General features: G+C 33.4%; 2 protein-coding genes and 1 pseudogene across 3 annotated transcripts; all 3 read right to left on the reverse strand.

The window, feature by feature from the left end:
• Window positions 1-1064: 1064 nt before the first annotated feature.
• LOC122591772 lies at window positions 1065-4065 on the reverse strand (annotated as a pseudogene).
• A 768-nt stretch (window positions 4066-4833) lies between these two features.
• Window positions 4834-5943, reverse strand: LOC122591782 (protein ALP1-like). The gene has a single exon (XM_043764025.1). It carries the CDS (start codon window positions 5941-5943, stop codon window positions 4834-4836), a length of 1110 nt encoding a protein of 369 aa, XP_043619960.1.
• Window positions 5944-13857: 7914 nt separating this feature from the next.
• On the reverse strand, window positions 13858-18938 carry LOC122602729 (plant UBX domain-containing protein 7-like). Of its 2 annotated transcripts, none has more exons than XM_043775327.1 (10): window positions 18717-18938; window positions 18065-18174; window positions 17848-17958; window positions 15968-16109; window positions 15650-15727; window positions 15487-15555; window positions 14976-15119; window positions 14724-14826; window positions 14350-14600; window positions 13858-14165 (listed from the first exon to the last, which is right to left on the reverse strand). In XM_043775327.1, exons 1-10 carry the CDS (start codon window positions 18831-18833, stop codon window positions 14007-14009), a joined length of 1284 nt encoding a protein of 427 aa, XP_043631262.1. In that variant the 5' UTR covers window positions 18834-18938; the 3' UTR covers window positions 13858-14006. The 2 variants fall into 2 exon arrangements, with proteins under 2 accessions (XP_043631262.1, XP_043631255.1); XM_043775320.1 differs by having other exon boundaries at window positions 17848-17961; window positions 18717-18937.
• Window positions 18939-19675: the final 737 nt, after the last annotated feature.

Here is a 19675-nt window from a genome sequence, read left to right on the forward strand (position 1 = left end):
TATCACAGTGTGTTTGAACAATTTTCTGATTTACAACGCTATCAAAAACACACCGTGATTTAAAACTTAACACAACGTATTTTAGATTATACAATAAAAACAAATTAAAACACATTGTGTTAAATTCAGATCACAATGTGTTTTGACAGTTTTCTAATTTTTATAAAAAATTTAATTTTCAAATAAACATTTCACATATGTTTTAACATTAAAAGTAGATAATATAATAATTAGGAAAGTTCAGCCGCACATTGCATGACCACAATTTTTCGTTTGTATTTGTTATTGATACGAAAAGGCTTTTGTGGAGTCCGCGGTCTTCGATCATAAACTCTCTCTCCCTCTCTTCGAGTACAAATTTGGCAGTTTGAGGTTGACAGCTTCACCACATAACTCAATTTGAAAATTTGACCAAATATCAAAGTTGAGATTCTTTTATATACGTACATAGGTACTATCAATCGACAAATCAAATGATGATTAATTTTCTTTAAAATAGATCTAGTACGAAAATCGTTTAATGGTTTGCAAATGCCAAACAGGAAAAAAGTATAAAAAAAAAGAAGTAAAAACTAATAAAGAAAAAAAGTCATAAAGCATATCAAAGCCATTTATGATTAGATATATTAATTAACAAGTTTTTCGTATCAAATTTAGATATATTTAAGAGCAATAGAAAATAATTTTTTAAAAAAAAAAGAAATCTAATTAGGCTGATAGGCATGTGCATAGTAAAATAAAACAAGCATGCAGGCTGCTACGAAACAAGCTACCAAACATGATGGTTACAAGAAAACCGGCAAGCGGACTGCCATGCAGCTACGGTCGGTTCACTAATCATAATAATGACGTGTAATTATATGTATAACATGATATGATATAATTGGATGAAAATGCTAACATGCAATTAAGTTCTAATGTGGACTTACATTTTATTTATTCCATTTGAATCGAATTTTAGCTCTAATCTATTGAATGAAGCGATACATACAGGAAAGCCAAGAAATCACAATAAGCACAAAATTACATGCACCTTTCTGGGAGCTCATTATAACATATTGCCATTGTTCAAAGACAATGCAGCCTTCATTAGTAAGTCAACAAAATGAACATATCCAGACCAATAACGCATAAAAACATGGCTCATAGCTTAAAATGCTTTCCATCTTTGGGTCATAACTAGTAAGATAGGTATATACACAAAACACAAGAAAATGGATCGTATCCTTAGAGAGCATGTTCCCATTCACAGTTACCAAACACAGATTATAGCAGTTTGACCATACTTAAACTTCACTCCCAAGTAAATGAAATAAGAGAATTCGCAACACCAGATTCTTCAAAGGTTAAAGGTGCTGTCATACTGTGGGTCTTTCAGAGCACCCAGAATAGCATGAGTCAATCGGAATTGCTTCTCCTCACCACAGTTAGCAGCACAGAATGACCACAGCAACTGGAAACAAACAACACAAAATGAGTGGAAACTCAAAAACCAGACAGGACTTGAGTTGCAGTGGATGAATGAGATGGCAACTTTGACCACCCAGTTACTTAAAAAGCTAACCTCACACACCCCATTTCTACCAGACCCATGCAATGTGATTTCTAAGGTGAACTATACTTCTTCTTTAAATTACCTGTATTGGGTCAGAGCGTAAGAAATTCCTTTGAAGCCTTCGTCCGTCTGGAAGTTGGACTCTGACCCTACACAGCGAGTTCCTATCACCTTGGGGTTCTTCAGGCAATGGTGGATAAGTACACTTCTCTTTCTATGGGAACTCTTTCACGGCATCTGAGCCTTTTGAAGAGACTTCAACATTATCGTTGATTGTTCCCATTGATAATGCTTGTGCCAGCTTCATTTCCTCATCATCTTCATTTGTTTCATCTGTTCACAAGGTCTCAAAAGTCGTTATTCCATTCATGTAAGTGCAAATAATGTACTAGAGATTAATTAAATTGAATACAAGCATGGATGTAGATAAGATACAAAAAAATTATCTGACCTTTGGAAGGCGAAGTGCAAGGATTTTCTTTTGAATGACTGTGTGACAAGCTGAAATGGCGATCCTTTGGGCTAGCATCCATAAATTGCAACAAATCCAAACATTAAGATACTTTTGCACATCAGCGATCCAATTGTGTATTGTTTGTGATTTATTACAATATTATAAATCATGTTGAGATATTTGTTTCCATCAACCATTTAAGTACTGTATTATGTATTATTATGTGTTAATAAAAAGTGATTGATTAAAAGACGTACTTCCAATAAACAATCTGGTTGGACCATTCCCCGCCATAAACGCATTTTTTGACCATTGATAGGGTCAATGACAAGAGTAACAGGACAGGAATCCACTTTGTAGAACGCTCTTATCTTGCTGCCCTCTTCAGTATCATCGTTTACCTATGTACAATCCAATAACATATCCCTTAATATAAACAAGATTAATAACGCTCGTGGACGGTGGATCACAAGCAAAGTAACAAGTATTGTAAGAGTTGAGAATGTTATGTTCCCCATTAGTCATGCAAAAGAATATTAACATTAATTGACGTGGCTACTAATGAGTCCAGGATCAATGAACTCTACAAACAAACCTTTGATCAAATGGCAGAAATTCAAATAAACCTGAAGTGGAGTTCCAAGATACAGAAACAAACAATAATTCACTACTACTCAGGAAAAACAAGTCACGCATAACAAACCTGCCAAAAGACGAAATTATTGGTGATTGTTTCAACAACAGCTTCATTGGCCCAGGTATCCCGGTTAAGCTATGTAAGATATTAAAAAAAAAGCATTTAGCAATAACCTCCAACAAATTTATGTGTTATATACATTGTTGCAAGGATTGGCAAATTATATACCATATGTGAGCTAAATTCCCTGGTAGATTGCACGTTTACTATAAGCCATCTGTCTTTGCGATTAGCAGCTTCTTTTGCCTAACAATTTAGCAAAAAAAGCATTAACATATTGCAAAAAGAAGAAAGAAAGATTTTGTCTTCATGTTTCAAGACTGTCATAGAATTTATTTATTTTGAGATGTGAAGTAGTAAAGAAACAAAAATTACTATAAGCCTATAAAGTAACAAAGATTAATCATGAGTTACCTTTTCAGTGACCCATGGTATAACATAAAGTAGTTCGCAAACAGAAGTTACTAGAATATAACTAACATTAATCGTGCTTTACCTCTTTAAAGGACCCATGGTACATCAAAGCAAAAGGGCGACGGTACAAGGAAGCAAGATTATCTTTAGAAGTTTCAGCTCTTGAGATGGAACCTTGGTCTGCTGCCCAGAAACCAGAACCTTTTGATTTCTCATCAGAATTGCTATACGAGAAAAATAATCAATGGGGAGATGTCAAATAAAAGAACAAAGATTTATAAATCTTTGTAACTAACTATGGACGAACGTACTAAAGTTGTGTTCAGTAATTGTATATAATAACTTTCAAATCCTGTCTATTTTATATTTGTATGTATTCAGGTATACATGACAAGCATATAAGCTGTCACTTGTAAGTTTTTGATTGGCCAGATACATACAATAAACAAGTCGAAAGTTATTACATAGAATGAACTCAACTTTAGTTATTTTCACATTATATACATTCGTCCATAGTTAGTTACATTCGCAGATACTTATTCCTTACTATCATTACTTTTCTTATTTCATTTGTTCAATTTTGGTAATCACCCTTTTTGTTTGTTCATCTGGGTCACCAAAAGATGGATTTTTGTGCACCAAAAGTGAGTAAACGCGGGAAGTTTTCGATTTTAATGGATTTTTTAATTTTTATGTATAAATTTGTTAGCTTTATGCATAATGTTAGCCAGATACACAAACACATAAAAACCCTCCTTTTTATATGTTATAATAAAAACAAAGATTTATAAATTTAGAAGATCAAAAACACTAAAATTTAAATAAAAAAAAAAAAAAAAAAAGGAGATAAGAAGAAGTGAGGACCTGCAAATAGTGTCTGGCAGCACGTTGGGTTTCGCCAACAGCAATTTCAAGAAAAGATGAAACCATTTCATCCCTTTCCATCTTTCGTTTTTTTTTTTTTTTTTTTTTTTTTGATGTTTCCCTTTTTGTTGTTGTGTGTTTTTGCAAAGGAACGAACCAACCAAGCCCTTAATTTATGTTTCTTTAATTTAAATCTTGTAAACCCTTTTCACCGCCGTAAAAATAAAAAGGTAAATAATAAATAGTTTTGTCTTTTTCTCACGGTAAAAACTCGTTTTTCTTTTAACGAAAAGTTATCTTCGGATCATCATAAGTATAAGATGATGTGTGAGATTAAGAAAGTAGTTACTAAATCTAAATGTTAGGGGGGCGGAGTGGTAGTATGAGAATTTATCATACTTCCTAAATTCCACCAATAAAATCCTTACAACTCAATTTAACCTTCCAATCCTCTCAACCATACCTCTCAACCCTTTTTATTGGCGGCCGATAAATTCTCATACCTCCCAAATTATTTTTTTTCTTTTTCATTTTTTTTCTAACTTAAACAATTTAACAATAATACATAACATTTTATTTAATATTTAAAGAACATAACATTACATAAACTAGTAAAAGAAAAATACGATGCAACATTTTTTTTAAAACTAAATAAACTACATAATACTAAATCAAATTCTCGATCGGTGGTGGTTGAGCTGTTGGGTCATCGAGGTATGCCAAATCCACTGTTGATACATGCTCCGTTAAATCATACCGAAGACGATGATGGACGTTTTCGTCATGTAACTCCCGTAAAACTCTAGGATTGTAAGCTACAGGCACCGGTGGATCCATTATGTGAACCGGTCAGATAGCCCTCTCGTCGTCCTTTATGATCATGTTATGCAATATACAACATGTATCGACGACTTTCCCAATCTTCTCCTTATCCATAATCCAGATTGGACGTTCCAAAATCTTCCATTTTCCCTTCAGCACCCCAAAAGCCCGTTCTACTTCTTTCCTCGCCGCCTCCTGCACTCCCTTGAATTTCACTTCCTTTGGATCAACTGGATGCGGATACGCTTTTACAAACGTAGACCACTTAGGATATATCCCATCAGTAAGCAAATACCCACGTCTGTACAAGCGGCCGCGTAAAAGGAATGACGTGTCCGGAGCCGTTCCATTTCTAGTAGTATCATACAACGGCGACCGATTCAACACATTAATGTCGTTGTTTGATCCGGGAGGACCAAAAAACGAATGCCAAATCCACAAATCTTGTGACACAACAGCTTCAATCATGATAGTCGGCACTTTGTGATCCCCTCGCGTGTATTGCCCTTTCATGCCCCTAGGACAATTCCTCCATACAACATGCGTACAATCAAGGCTACCGAGCATACCGGGAAGATGGTGTCGCGCCTCATGCGCATTGTACAGCAAGGCAACGTCGTGGGATGTCGGCTTGCGCAAATACTCCCGCTTGTACAAATGAATAACCGCGTCACAAAAATACTCGAGACCTTCCCGGCTTGTTCTTTCGGCCATACATAGATAATCATCATAGTTGTCCGCCGGTTCACCTGTTGAAAGTAGTTTAATTGCCGACGTGCATTTTTTAATCGGCGAGAAACTCCTTCTTCCCCTCGCGTCTACTCCATCTCGAAAATACGGGAAACTAGCTTCAATGTCGGCAACAATCTTCAAAAACAAATGTTGGCTCATACGGTAGCGATGGCGAAAAAAACGCTCCCCAAACTTCGGGTTTTCGCCAAAGTAGTCACGCATGAGTTTGCTATGCTCGGCTTCTCTCTCACGATCGATATAGGTTCGGCTTTCATGAGAGCTTCCCGAGTCTTGAAGTTCTTCTATTTCGTTGATCGCGTTTTGAAAAAAATCAAACGTACTACCGATAGATAATTGGGGAAACGGAGGGGGAATGATAAGTTCATCGGAAGAACTTGAAGACATTTTTTTGGTGAAATGGTTTTGGGTTTGAAGAGATATATGTTTTTGGTGTATATGTTTTGTTTGAGTTTTGATAGAAGTATGTGTATATATAGATAAAAAGATGGAAAAAGGGTTTTTTTTTTTGGTTTTAATGCCTAATGGCTAGTCAAACACGTCTGGGCCCACCATCCCCCCGCTCCTCTTTCTTTCTCTCTCCATTTATCACTAACGGCAATATAGCCCGCTCCCCATGCCGTTCAACCATGAATTCGTAGGCGGCGGCGGTGTTACCGCCGGTATGAGCTTCAAACCGCCGGGTTGGACACCCCACTCCGTCCAACCTTATGTTTTTGTGTAAAACGATTTTTAAAAGGATTAATTTTTTTTATTAACAAATGATAAAAATTAGATATCGAATTTGATGATGAAATCTTGATAAACGAGATATATCATATCATAAACAAGAGAAAGTATTCGCGCGTTGCGGCGGTGACATGGTGGGGTGATAGGTCATAGGAGGTGGTGATAAATCATATAGTGTGATAGCTCCCGTACCGGCTCTGCCCTCGGATTTAAAAATTCATCGATAGGTCATCGAATGACATCTCTAATGAAATAGCATGAAATTTTAAGAACACCCATAAAATTTTTATAATTTTCTTTGTTGATTTTTACATGTATCGCCTCATTAGTCATTATTAACCTATTAGGATTGCTCTGCTATTTTTTAAGGTAGCTGTTGAAATTATATATTACCAAGATTAATTGTCATCAATTTTCATTTCGATTCACACGTATCATTGATTGCTCCATCTTTCTCATTGATGGTAGATGTCTTTTTAATTTCATTGATGGTGATCAACTATGGTTAAAACGTTTTCTTACATAATAGATCTAAATTAGTTTTTTTTTTTTTAAACTATTAATATACCGTATATGTATCTCTCTATATATATGCATATTACTTCTTGTTGTTTGTGCAGACGTGGTCGATGATATAAAGAAGCTAGCGAAGTTGTTAGTGAATAGTGATATTGACTTTAAAGAAAGGACTTGCTCCTAGTTTGTACAAGTGTGTAGTGTGTTCACGAAGGACGTCATTGAGAATATTGTCTTCAATTAAGCACAAGGAGGAATCTAGGAGCAATGAAGTGAATGTTAAGCAGATTAAGGAGTGTAGCCAGAAGGTTAGAAACAAAATTGAATTAAAAACTGTCATATCATGATTGTGATTGATAAGCACATGATAAGTTGATAACATCAGCCCAAGAATGTACCATTTCTTACTACGAGTTATCGGTGCAAACATATTTTGTGACTCCGCGCAATGCGCGAGTTATATTTCTAGTTTTTAACATAAAGCTACATTCTTTTTGTGCACCTCAAGGCTGTCATTAGTAACATTCTTTTTCTTTTAAACATGGAACCTCGTAGATTACATGTAACACCCCACTTTTTAATCCAATAATGAAGTGCCACGATCGAATCTAAATATAAATACAAGAGTGAATAAGAGAGTTTTCTTGTAATAACTATAACATCTAATGCAATCTTCAACCTTAATCTTCAATAAATTCTTCGCGTGGAAGCCACCAATAAATCTTCTTTATCCTTTCTAATAGTGTACCTGCCGCATAGAAAGAAAATGCGGTTGAGCCTAACGCTCAGTGTGCGGATGGAACAAAGGCAAATGCGAATATATATAAAGTGTACGCGAATATATATAAAGTGTATGCGAATATATAATGTATATGCAATACGAAGCAAATAAGTATGTCAAATGAATATGAACTAATGAGAGCTGAAATGAACTAAGAAGTCAAAGGGGTATGAACAGTCGGGTCCAAAATTCCAACGCTTGCATATCAAGTGTGTTAGATATGACAAACACCGGCCGAATTTCCAACACTTGCATACAACAAGCATTGGCCGAAAGGTGCACATAGGACTGCAGATCCATATGTACCAAAGGTGAATGAGGAGTTGGCACACACCCCAAACACAATCCAAAACACAAACACAAACTAGGGTCACCTATACTGTGACATCCGTCAAAATTCCATTCAACCGGATTCTTAATTGAAATCAATTAAGATGTTCTTCGCTTAATTTCCAAAGTAATTTAAGTTATTTAAGGCATGATTAGGTGAGCAAGTGCATGTTTAAACTTTCTAATTGATTAATATGAGTAATTAGTCTATTGTATGAGCTATTTTAGCAAGATTTAAAACCATGATGACGAGCAACTAAGAAAATAAAAATGTTATATTCCGTGAAAAATCATAAAACATTTATTTTTTGCGTGAGTCTTTCTCGTATGGACTTAAGACTTAGGAAAACCTAATAACTAGTGTTTTAACACTTTAATATGATTTTTATTTCATAAATTAACACACTTGAAAATTTGGTATATCTAATTAATTATAATGAATAGTAAGGAGGTTGGAAAGAAAGAAACTAACTAGTTTTTACCAAGACTTTTTGCACCATCTCTTACACCATCACATGCTACCATCTTTACTAGGAAATTGATCTTTATATAACTTATAAATATCTAGTGAATATATGTATGTATATACATTAAGTATTTTACATAAAACTTACCATGGCTAGAAATCTTACACATGAACAATTTCTATTTCACTTACACCACCTTTCTACCACATCACCACATAAGTAAAATTGATGAATCACCCTCCTCACCACCCTTGAAAGCCACGAAATTTACCACCCTTGGCCTCTAAGTTTCGGCCACAACACCACCATTTCACCTTTCATTTGCCAATTCTTTTACTATAAATACCAAACCTTATTCTCCATTCTAACTTGCTAATTCGCATAATCAAACCTTCTCTTCTTAATCTCTATCAATCCAAGATCCATACTTGTTAAAGTTCAAGCATATCTTTCACAACCCTTCATCATCCCAAGCTTTCAATCTAACCAATGTTGTCTTGAATTCGTTGGTTTCGAAATTATAAGCACGACGTTGTTATCGGGGATTTTTTCAAGATCATCAAAAAGCCTAGTTATAATGGCCAAATGGGGTTAGGATTTATTCATGTTCTTCAAGTAAACAAGTCCAAGCTATAGTCAATTCTATCAAGATCTTCTTTGGAGCTCATGGTGTATAAATAAATGTATAGTTATATATAACTATCCTACTTTATATAATTACTATTCACCATCTGTGAATTGTTTCGTATTTTTGATTTGTTTGGCTTATGGATAGAATATATCCTTGATACGCTTTTAACCGTACTATATTTCTAAACGTAATTGCCATTGACATTGGGCATCTCTGAGGTATACCAATGAAGCGGATTGTAGTTCGCAAATGGTTTGCGATTCGCATTCTAAACGCAACTTGGTTCACCGTCTGGATACTACACGACCCAATGTCAACCCTAACACAACTTGAAATATAATGTTGGTTTTTCCTACCATTTAAGGTATATCTTCATTTAATAATTTATACATTTTTGTATTGATTATATTCCTACTATTTAAAGTATCTTTCCTTTATATATTAAATATATATGCGCACTCGTATTCGTCTCCGAATACATTCCGTATCAATTCAAAGAAATACTATCAAGTGTCTCTTTATTCTCATTCTTGTCTTAAGCTAATTGTTAGCTTATTATTTGCATTTCATAAATGAGATTTCATTTATTTCAAATAAATTACAAAAGTTAATGAAAGAACCCAAAACCTCTTACGTTGACAACGTATTAATAAATAACATTATAAGATAATTTAAGTCTAAACCGAGAAGTAAATCAATCACATTATGTTTAGGTATACGTACTTTTGCGAGTTGACTTGTTCGTCATCGTTGTCATCATAACATTTTTACGTTTACTAATCATATCACCGATCTGAGGTGAGTTTCATGGATCCCTTTTTTATATTTTTAGGCTGAGAATACACAACTGTTTTTATGGACACAATTGTATAAAAAATTCTATGCTTATATTGTTACTATGCTCTTGATTGAAATCCCCTAAACTTGGACTGATTAAAACTTACAACGCGAATATTATAAGTAGTACTATTGGATAAGACATCCTATCTGGCATTAGTCGCTCTAAATGCTTAACAGATAAATAATAAGTAGTACTATTTGGGTTGACACCTCTATTCGGGTTAGTCGCGCTAACTTGTCTAACGGATATATAATATTTGAATGATATCGTGATTGCATTGAGCATTGGCATCACAAGAGGGGTATGGCACAACATAGATCATTGTTAAGGTATTCGGTTTCAAGGTATAAGCATAGTGTGACATGGATTTGCTGAATCCATACTATACATAGATTTGCTGAATCTATATTTTTATGATATATGTAATGCATGCATTATCATCTGAGAAAAATCTTGTGATCCATGTATAATACATTTACTCTATGAACTCACCAACTTTATGTTGACGTAATTTAAACGTGTATTCTCAGATACTTGAGCTAGTTGATGCATATACATGCTTTTGGAGTCACAACATATATTAGGAGATGTCTTTAGCTTGTTAATATTCTCGTGTTTTTAAAGAATCTCATTTGTACTTGATGTGTACTCATCTTTTGTAAGAACCAATGGATTTTATTTATAAAAGTTTCTAAAAAAGTCTCATTATAGAGGTCGTTTATTATAATTTGTGTTGTAATTTCCTTTATTGTTAACACCTTCCGTTTCCGCAAAATAAAATATTTTGGGGGTGTGACACATACGCCCCCTAAAACCATTATACGACCAACGAAGAGGAGACGCCGTAACCTATCACACTGCTACGGAAGTGTCGTGCCATCAGTGCCACAATGACGTGCCTATGGTACCCCCATAGGTGGTTAATTACCCGCATACCCAGAGTACATAATCAAAGAAGCTCATAACAAAGGAACCAATAACTCAGGTTATCATAATATCAAAGGCATATATAACATGGCAACAAATGAACAAATAAAGTGCTAATCTAAGGATACAATAACAAATAGCACTAACAAATATGCCATATCAAATAGATCATATCAATGAAGCAAATAATGAATAGAATCAAATAGAGCCATACAAGAAATGTTTGCAGGCAAATCTATGACAACAATCAAAGGGAAACCTTAACAGTAATGTCAGATATGTACAATTATAGAACGCACAAGGAATTCAAATCATAATTTTGATGTTTTAAGTAAACAAGAATCCCTACAGTTTTATAAGAAACAAAGATTAAAACAGGAATCCATACTTTATATATATAATAAATAAGTTTAAAACCATAATCCGTACTTTAATATAGATGAATATAGTTTTAAAAATAGGAATCCGTACATAGCTTAAAATAAGAATCCGTACTATATATATATAATAAATAAGTTTAAAACTAGAATCCGTATTATTATATAACAAAAATAGTTTAAAATAAGAATCCGTAGTTAAAATATTCGCAAGTCTTGATAATCCGATTTTGAGTCAAAATCTACACTAAAATAATTTAACTAAATTATAGTCTGGTTAATTGTAATTCTTGCAGTAGTACTTGAAAATAATATATATTGATTTGAATGACCCTATTTAAAAATATTTAAAAATAACAGATCTTAATATATACTATAAGACAGTTGAACTAATGACTTATTAACCAATCACATCGCTTAATTTTATCAAATTGACTTTTGATGATGTCATCATTTAGATAAACTACAAATTCAAAATTCTAATAATCATTACCAAATATATTATTATATTAGTATTTATATTAAGTTGTAGATTAAGTCTCATTAATTTATATTTTTTTATTTTCCATCAATGATTTACACTTTTTAGCCCTAAATATTTAATTTATATTTATTTTTAGCTATCAACTTAAGAGAAATTTTTAAAATTTATAATCATTTAATTAAATTAAAAAAAAAAAAGTTAACATATGAAATATTTTCTTTTTAATTAGGGTCATTCAAATATGTTTATATTTTAATTCTTAATTATCTTTCATAATAATATCACATTATGAGTATAACTGGTTTCAAAATATTCTATAATGAAGAAATTATTATATATAGCATGTGGCTTGTGGAATGACTACGACAAACAATTCCATCAATATGTCTAGGCTAATCATTACAGTGACAAACATATGATTATTGTACTACAAATATAACACTTAGAACCTTATTTCTTCAAAATTATAAGCTTTTATGACTTAAAAGTATGAAGATCTAATATTGATAATATCGTAAAACTGGTGTCCAGTATTGGACGCGGGTCTAAAATCTAGTTTGAACCGAAGGTAATTTATAAAGCTACGTGACGTCCAAATGTATAGCTTGTCAAAATACATAGAATTATTTACCAACAACAATAGTTTAATTAGGACTTAAAAATTATAAAGGCTAATAAAATCATTATTTCGATAATAGAATTTATCGTGGCATGTTAGCTAGCTGTACGCATGAAACTGGTTTTAAAAGCTTGACATTTAATTTGCAAAATACAACTACAAGATAGTATGGTTTAATGAAATAATCTCCTTGTCAAGATCAAACTCCATTTATACTACACCGAGAGGTTAACTCGAAACTCGGTTTCCTGCCATCGCGGGAAGATTTCGTTTTCTGTTTAGCGACTTAAGATCAATATAACTACACAATTCATATACAGTTTGACTATCACAAAACACATTAGCATATGCCCTTTTGATTCTGTTCAAGTGATCTATCAATCTTTTTAATAATCCTCAAACTTTCGTTTACTTGCTACGGTTGAGTTTTAATTTCGTGAACCAACATTACAAACAATTATAAAATTTATGTTTAGATGGTTTAGTCGAGATATACCTCCTGAATGAACACAGATTTCGTAACAAAATCGAAACGAACACGAAAGGATCTTGATACGTACGGACTCTGAAACAAACTCGAAAAGGTCTCGCACAAATTCACAACTCCTAGTGCTATCAATCCCCGGCCCTAACGATACAGATGATCACCTTCTGCTACTCTTCTTCCCCTACTGATATATATATATATATATATATATCTTTTCTATATATGTATAGAGATTATTATGATTTGAACGTGCAGAGGTGAGGCAGAGAATTGTGAGAGTGAATAACAAATAATCTGCAGGGAGAGTGGTTTATATAAAGTCGATCAAGCATGATATAGCTGAAAGTCGGCCGAGTTTTGCGAGGTGATTGTTGATCACGTTTAGTTTAAGATTTTGAATTCTATATTTTCTTATCTTAAAGTTTTCTTACGGTTTATCCAGACTTAACTATTTTCATAGTCCAGAATTGTAATTTTAAAATTTTCACCCTAATTAAAATGAACGAACTTTAAACTCCTTAAACTAATTTGCTATTAAGTTAATATTGGATGAAAATGCTGACATTCTATCAAGCACTAGTGTGTACAAACCAACTTCTTATTTATTCGAGAATCCATTTGAATCCATTTTTAGCTCTAATCTATCTAATGAAGCGACACATACAGGAAATACGAGAAATCACAAAAAGTACAAAACATATACTCGTACCTTTCTGTGAGCTCATATAACATATTGCCATTGTTCAAAGACAACTGCAGCCTTTATTAGTAAGTAAAAAAAAAAAGGATAAGTGGACCAAAATGTATGTAACTAAGACCGAAAAGTTATAGTGTGCACGAACTATTCAAGACCTCTATTGTATGCACGAACTTTGTAAAAATTTTCAAGTTATGTAACATGGTATACGTGACACCTCATATATTTTTTATTGGTCAATCAAAGTTAGTTATATAACTCGAACATTTTTACAAAGTTCGTGCATACAATAGAGCTTCTGAAAAGTTCGTGCATACTATAACTTTCGATCTTAGTTATCTACATTTCCACACACTTTATCCCAAAAAAAAACATATCCAGACCAATAAGGCATAAAGTGCTCTAACATGACTCATAACTTAAAAAGCTTTCCATCTTTGGGTCATAATTAGTAAGATCGGTATATACACAAAATACAAGAAAATGGATCGTATCCTTAAAGAGCACGTTCCCATTTACAGGGTACCAAACACGGATTATAGCAGTTAAACCATACTTAAATCTTCACTCCCAAGTAACTGAAATCATAGAATTCGCAACACCAGATTCTTCAAAGGTTAAAGTGCTGCCATACTCCATGTCTTTCATAGCACCCGGAATAGCATGAGTCAATCGGAATTGCTTCTCCTCGCCACAGTTAGCAGCACAGTATGACCACAGCAACTGGAAACAAACAACACACGATGAATGGAAACACAAAAACCAGACAGGACATAAGTTGCAGTGGATGAATGAGATGGCAACTTTGACCACCCATTTACTTAAAAAGCTAACTTGACACAACCCATTTCTACCTGACCCACACATCGTTATTTCGAAGGTGAACTATACTTTTTCATTCAATTACCTGTATTGGGTCAGAGCGTAAGAAATTCCTTTGAAGACTTCGTCCATCTGGAAGCCGGACTCTGATCCTACAAAGCGAGTTCCTATCGCCTTGGGGTTCTTCAGGCAATGGTGGATAAGTACACTTCTCTTTCTCTGAGACCTCTTTAACGGCATCTGAGCCTTTTAAAGAGACTTCAACATTATCATTGATTGTTCCCATTGATAATGCATGTGCCAGCTTCAATTCCTCATCATCTTCATTTGTTTCATCTGTTCACAAGGTCTCATAAGTCGTCATCTATTCATTACAAGGGCAGATAATGTACTAGACATTAATTATATCGAATACAGATATAGATGTAAATAAGATGCAAAAAAAGGAATTTGTTGAACCTTGGGTTTTTGACGGCAAAGTGTGAGGAATTTCTTTTGAATGATTGTGTGACAAGCTGAAATGATGATCCTTTGGGCTAGCATCCATAAATAGCAAGAGATCCTTTTGCACATCAGTGATCAATTGCCTATTGTTAGTGTTTGCTTGAAACATTTATAAATCATGTTGAGATATCTGCTCCCTTCAACCATTTAAGTACTATATCATGTATTATTATGTGTTATCAACAAGTGATTAATTAAAAGACGTACTTCCAATAAACAATCTGGTTGGACCATTCCACGCCATAACCGCATTTTTTGACCCGTGATAGGGTCAATGACAAGAGTAACAGGATAGGAATCCAACTTGTAGTACGTACTTATCTTGCTGCCCTCTTCAGCATCATCAGCTACCTATGTGCATACAATAACATATCCCTTATTAAACACAAGATAAATAAAGCTCTTGGATCACAAGCAAAGTAACAAGTATTGCAGATTTTAGGGTAAGAAAAAAGAACAGAGCAGAGACATTTATAGTAGCATTCTTGCGATATGTAATTTATAAGTGATGATAATGTTATCTTTCCCACTAGTCACGCAAAAGAATATAAATATTATTTGATGTGGCTACTAATGAGTTCAGGATCAATGAACCATTGAACTCTTCATACAAAACTTTGATGAAATAGCAGATTCAAATAAACTTGAAGTAAAGTTCCAAGATACAGTAATAAACAATTATTCACAAATCAAGAAAAACAAGTTACGCATGACAAACCTGCCAAAAGACGAAATTATTGGTGATTGTTTCAACAACAGCTTCATTGGCCCAGGTATCCCGGTTAAGCTGTGTAAAAGATATTTAAAAACAGCATTTAGTGATAAACTTTAACAATTTTACGTGTTACATACATTGTTGCAAGGATTGGCAAATTATATACCATATGTGAGCTAAATTCCCTGGTAGATTGTACGTTAACTATAAGCCATCTGTCTTTGCCACTAGCAGCTTCTTTTGCCTAACAATGTAGCAAATAAAGTATGAACATATTGCAAAAGAAAAAAAGAAAAATGTTGTCTTCATGTTTCATGACTTTGTCATAAACTTGATTTATTTTGAGACATGAAGTGGTAAAGAAACAAAAATTACTATAAAGTAACAAAGATTAGTCATGATTTACCTTTTCTATGCCCCATGGTATAACATAAAGTAGTTCGCAAAAAGAAGTTATTAGAATATAACATTAATCATTCTTTACCTCCTCAAAGGACCCACGGTACATCAAAGCAAAAGGGGAACGGTACAAGGAAGCAAGATTATCTTTAGAAGTTTCAGCTCTTGAGGTGGAACCTTGGTCTGCTCCCCAGACACCAGAACCTTTTGATTTCTCATCAGAATTACTATATGAGAAAAATAACCAGTGGGGAAATGTTAAATAAAAGAAACAAAAATAGCATTAACTAACTCAGTATCGTTAAAGTGCTATATAAGAAAGAAAAAAAATCAAGGGAACTGTTAAATAAAAGAAACTCATAAATGGTGAAGACCCGATAAAAGTAAATTGTAAGTTTTGTTAAGCGAATTGTGACTATCTCCACTTGGTAAGAAATGTATCCCTAATGCAGATGCAGCAGACGGGTTGAGCATAACTTTAAAAAAGTGTAAGACACTCAGAGCTTGGTTTTAAAAAGCGCGCCTGGCGCACCTAGGCGCAAGCCTTGGAGCTTTTTGGTACTCAAGGCGCAGGGTGTACAGAAAGCTCACGCTTTTGGGCTTTTTTTGTGAGCCTAGGCGCCAAAAAGCGCTAAAAAGCGTGAGCTTTTTGTACACAAGAGGATTTTTTTTATAGAAATAAGTAATTTTTTTTTCTTACCTCTTCTTTCTCAACAAGAATGATCTCTTTTTACTTTTTCCTCAACGAGAACAACAATCTTTTGAGAATTTCTTTTCAAATACCAAAATTGATCAAAGCCGGACTTAAACGAGTATCTTACTGATGTTGTTTTGGTATTTTATGTGTTATAAATACTATATAAATAATCAATAAAATTTCTTCATAAGTGTGCGCCTTGCGTACGAAAAGCTCGCCGCTTTTGCGCTTAGCGCTTTGCGCTTCCGAAATGGACCCTATCGCTTTTGTGCGCTTATCGCTTTTTAAAACCAAGACTCAGAGTGACGGAGTCTTAGGTTGCCACTTTGGTGTCAAAGGTGGAAAGTAAATAATCACATCAGACTTTATGGTCAAGATCACATGTTCTTTAAATTAATTCTTAAGACTTTGAAATACAGAAGTGATCGTCTGTCAAACAACCTAGTCAAGTATCGCAATCGAATAAGTGAATCTCTATACATAAGATGAGGTTGGTTTCTACTTTCCATGGAAGAAAAAACTAGGTTTGAAATAAGGTTAATAATGTGATCAGATGTCTCTAAACAATTACTATGATTATGCAACGAGGCCATGGGCTCATATGGAGTACAACTTATGATACTCGTGTAGCAATACCATTTTCTCTGAAACCTGAACATTTACTGTATATCAGTATATGGTATGAGAGGTCCAAGTCAGACCCAAATCTCTTTTAAGTTACATAGTCAATCCCATCTTTTAATATACCCATTTAAAGAACTTGAATATTTTCAAAAGAAGATTAGAAAACCAACTCTTGCGTTTTCAATCTGTCCAAGCTATTTAGAAAATGAAAATGGCCATCAAACACCTTTTCTTGATTGAGTTTTCCTTTTATGTGGATAAACAGAAAATGAAAAAATGGAACAAAACATCAAGCCATTAACAAATGATTCAGGTCTTTGGTTCTATAAATATTCAGAAGAATTACCAAAATGAATATAAGTCAGTCTTCTGAATGAGCCTTGTTGTGAAACCAAATCAATACGTTCCCATTTGAGGGCCACAATGGAGCTTAACATATAGACCAGATTCGAAAAACAAGATCTTTATAAATCACTCAAAAAATACAGAGACCATGTTGACATAATTGATGCAGAACACAGTTCATAATATATGACAGCATGTCGGTATGTTAAACTAGATGTAATTATTTGGAACGAAACTGCATAACAACAACAAAACTAGAAGGAAAAAGATCGAAGTGAAATATAAACAAGCTAACATACCTGTAAAGCACTGGACTGTCGTATAGAATATCTCTTTTAACTGGTAGAGGCGCACGAATTTCACTGCCACCAAACTCTTCAACATCTTGAAACCCAGTCTGATTATCCAGCCTCCTGAATTAAAACATGGCCCGAGTCAAGAAGATATTCGACTAAACTGAAACCAAAACACACACACACACGTGCAAATACCATTAGCAATTTTATAAATACTCACTCTGAATCTTGGTCGGACACATCATTATCTGGTGGTAGAGTGCAAGAACCGTCAACTTCATTTCCCAAATAAAAAAGTTGAATCGCTTCTTCAAGCTGCCAGTTTGTTGCCTGAACATCATCAGACAGCATTATTATAGTACTTGCAAACCATAACATAGATTCATATAAAAAACTTCTAAAGGGATACCTTAAAATCCAAAATACATGATGGATACTTAATTACCATATTCTACACAATACTTTAAATCCGGTATACGAAGGGTAAAGTCGATTTTATCTGATAATGGTGACACTTTAATACTTCCAAATCTACGAAAAACACTAAACACTATAAACCCTATGTAGCATAGCCTCAATGCCAATAAGAACTATCCTTGAATTCAACTCTTCTATATCAACAAAGGTTACATTTTAGGATTTATTTTTTTCTTTTTCGAATAGCAACGGATGTTTTCGTTTATTCAATTTAGTCATCACTCTTTTTGTTTGTTCATCTGGGTCACTAGAAAAATGGATTTTTATGTACCAAATTTTGTACACAAGAACCCTACTTTTTATAACAATATAAACAAAGATTTATAGTTTTGGAAGATAAAACAACAGTAAAATTGACCATCAAGAAATATATAAAAAATAAAAAAAGGGAGGACCTGCAAAAACTGTCTGGCAGTTTCATGAGTTTGGCCAACAGCAATTTCAAGAAACGAAGCAACCATTTGAACTCGATATGCTGCTGTTAACTTCAATCCGACATCATCCCTTTCCATCTTTCTTTTTTCTTTTTTCTTTTTTTTTTTTTATGTTTTTTCTTTGTGCGTGTTTTCGCTAAGGAACCAACCAACCAACCAAGCCCTTGATTTCCTATTTTCCTATGTTTTTTAGGTTTTTAACCTTTTTTTCAGACCCACCCAAAGACGCACAATATATTTTGTGCTGTAGATTTATCTAATCTGGTAAACCCTTTTTCACCGCCGTAAATATGGAACGGAAAAGTAATACTCGTAATAAATACGGAGTGCTAATTTTGTTTTACTTATGCTTCAGTTAATCAAAAGACCTTTGAAATTTTTTTTTAACAATCGTGTTATTTAAATAGTCCTGTCCATAGACGGATATTGGTTTCAATATGTTTTAAAATTTAATCTTGTCTAACTAAATAAATTGACACTACAACAAAGTCTTCATATGTTAACAATTTCTAAAACATATATAAACACTTATAAATGTGTAGAATAATAAAGTTCACATTTAAAATGTAAAAAATAACTTTATATTTTCTCACAATTTAAAATGTAAAAAATATTATATCTGCTTCTTCACAATTATATTTGTGAGCCTTTTTTTCTACACTTATAGAATGCGATTTTTTTAGATATCTTTTATTCATTTACAGTTATAAATGTGAAATTAATTATTACATTTTTAGTTGTAAACAATTCAAAATATAAGTTCACATTTTCATTAAATGCGAAAAAAGAACCGCGAGCAGTTAACAAATTTGTTGTGGTGTGATAACATATAAACAATCATATAATGAAATTTTTAAAAATATTCAATATCATCATGAAAAAGGTATTACTTGTTATTGAAAAACATAAAAAATAATCAA

This window comes from Erigeron canadensis, chromosome 1 (assembly GCF_010389155.1).
Source record: "Erigeron canadensis isolate Cc75 chromosome 1, C_canadensis_v1, whole genome shotgun sequence".
Taxonomy (NCBI): Eukaryota; Viridiplantae; Streptophyta; class Magnoliopsida; order Asterales; family Asteraceae; genus Erigeron; species Erigeron canadensis.

Excerpts from the sequence above, each read along its gene's own strand:
- LOC122591782 (XM_043764025.1), bottom strand. The coding sequence starts at position 5,943 with ATGTCTTCAAGTTCTTCCGATGAACTTATCATTCCCCCTCCGTTTCCC.
- LOC122602729 (XM_043775320.1), bottom strand. The coding sequence starts at position 18,833 with ATGGAAAGGGATGATGTCGGATTGAAGTTAACAGCAGCATATCGAGTT. Across the intron at positions 16,110-17,847 it reads GACAGTCCAGTGCTTTACAG|TAATTCTGATGAGAAATCAA; the intron begins GTATGTTAGCTT and ends TTTCTCATATAG. Across the intron at positions 14,601-14,723 it reads TTTGCCGTCAAAAACCCAAG|ATGAAACAAATGAAGATGAT; the intron begins GTTCAACAAATT and ends CCTTGTGAACAG.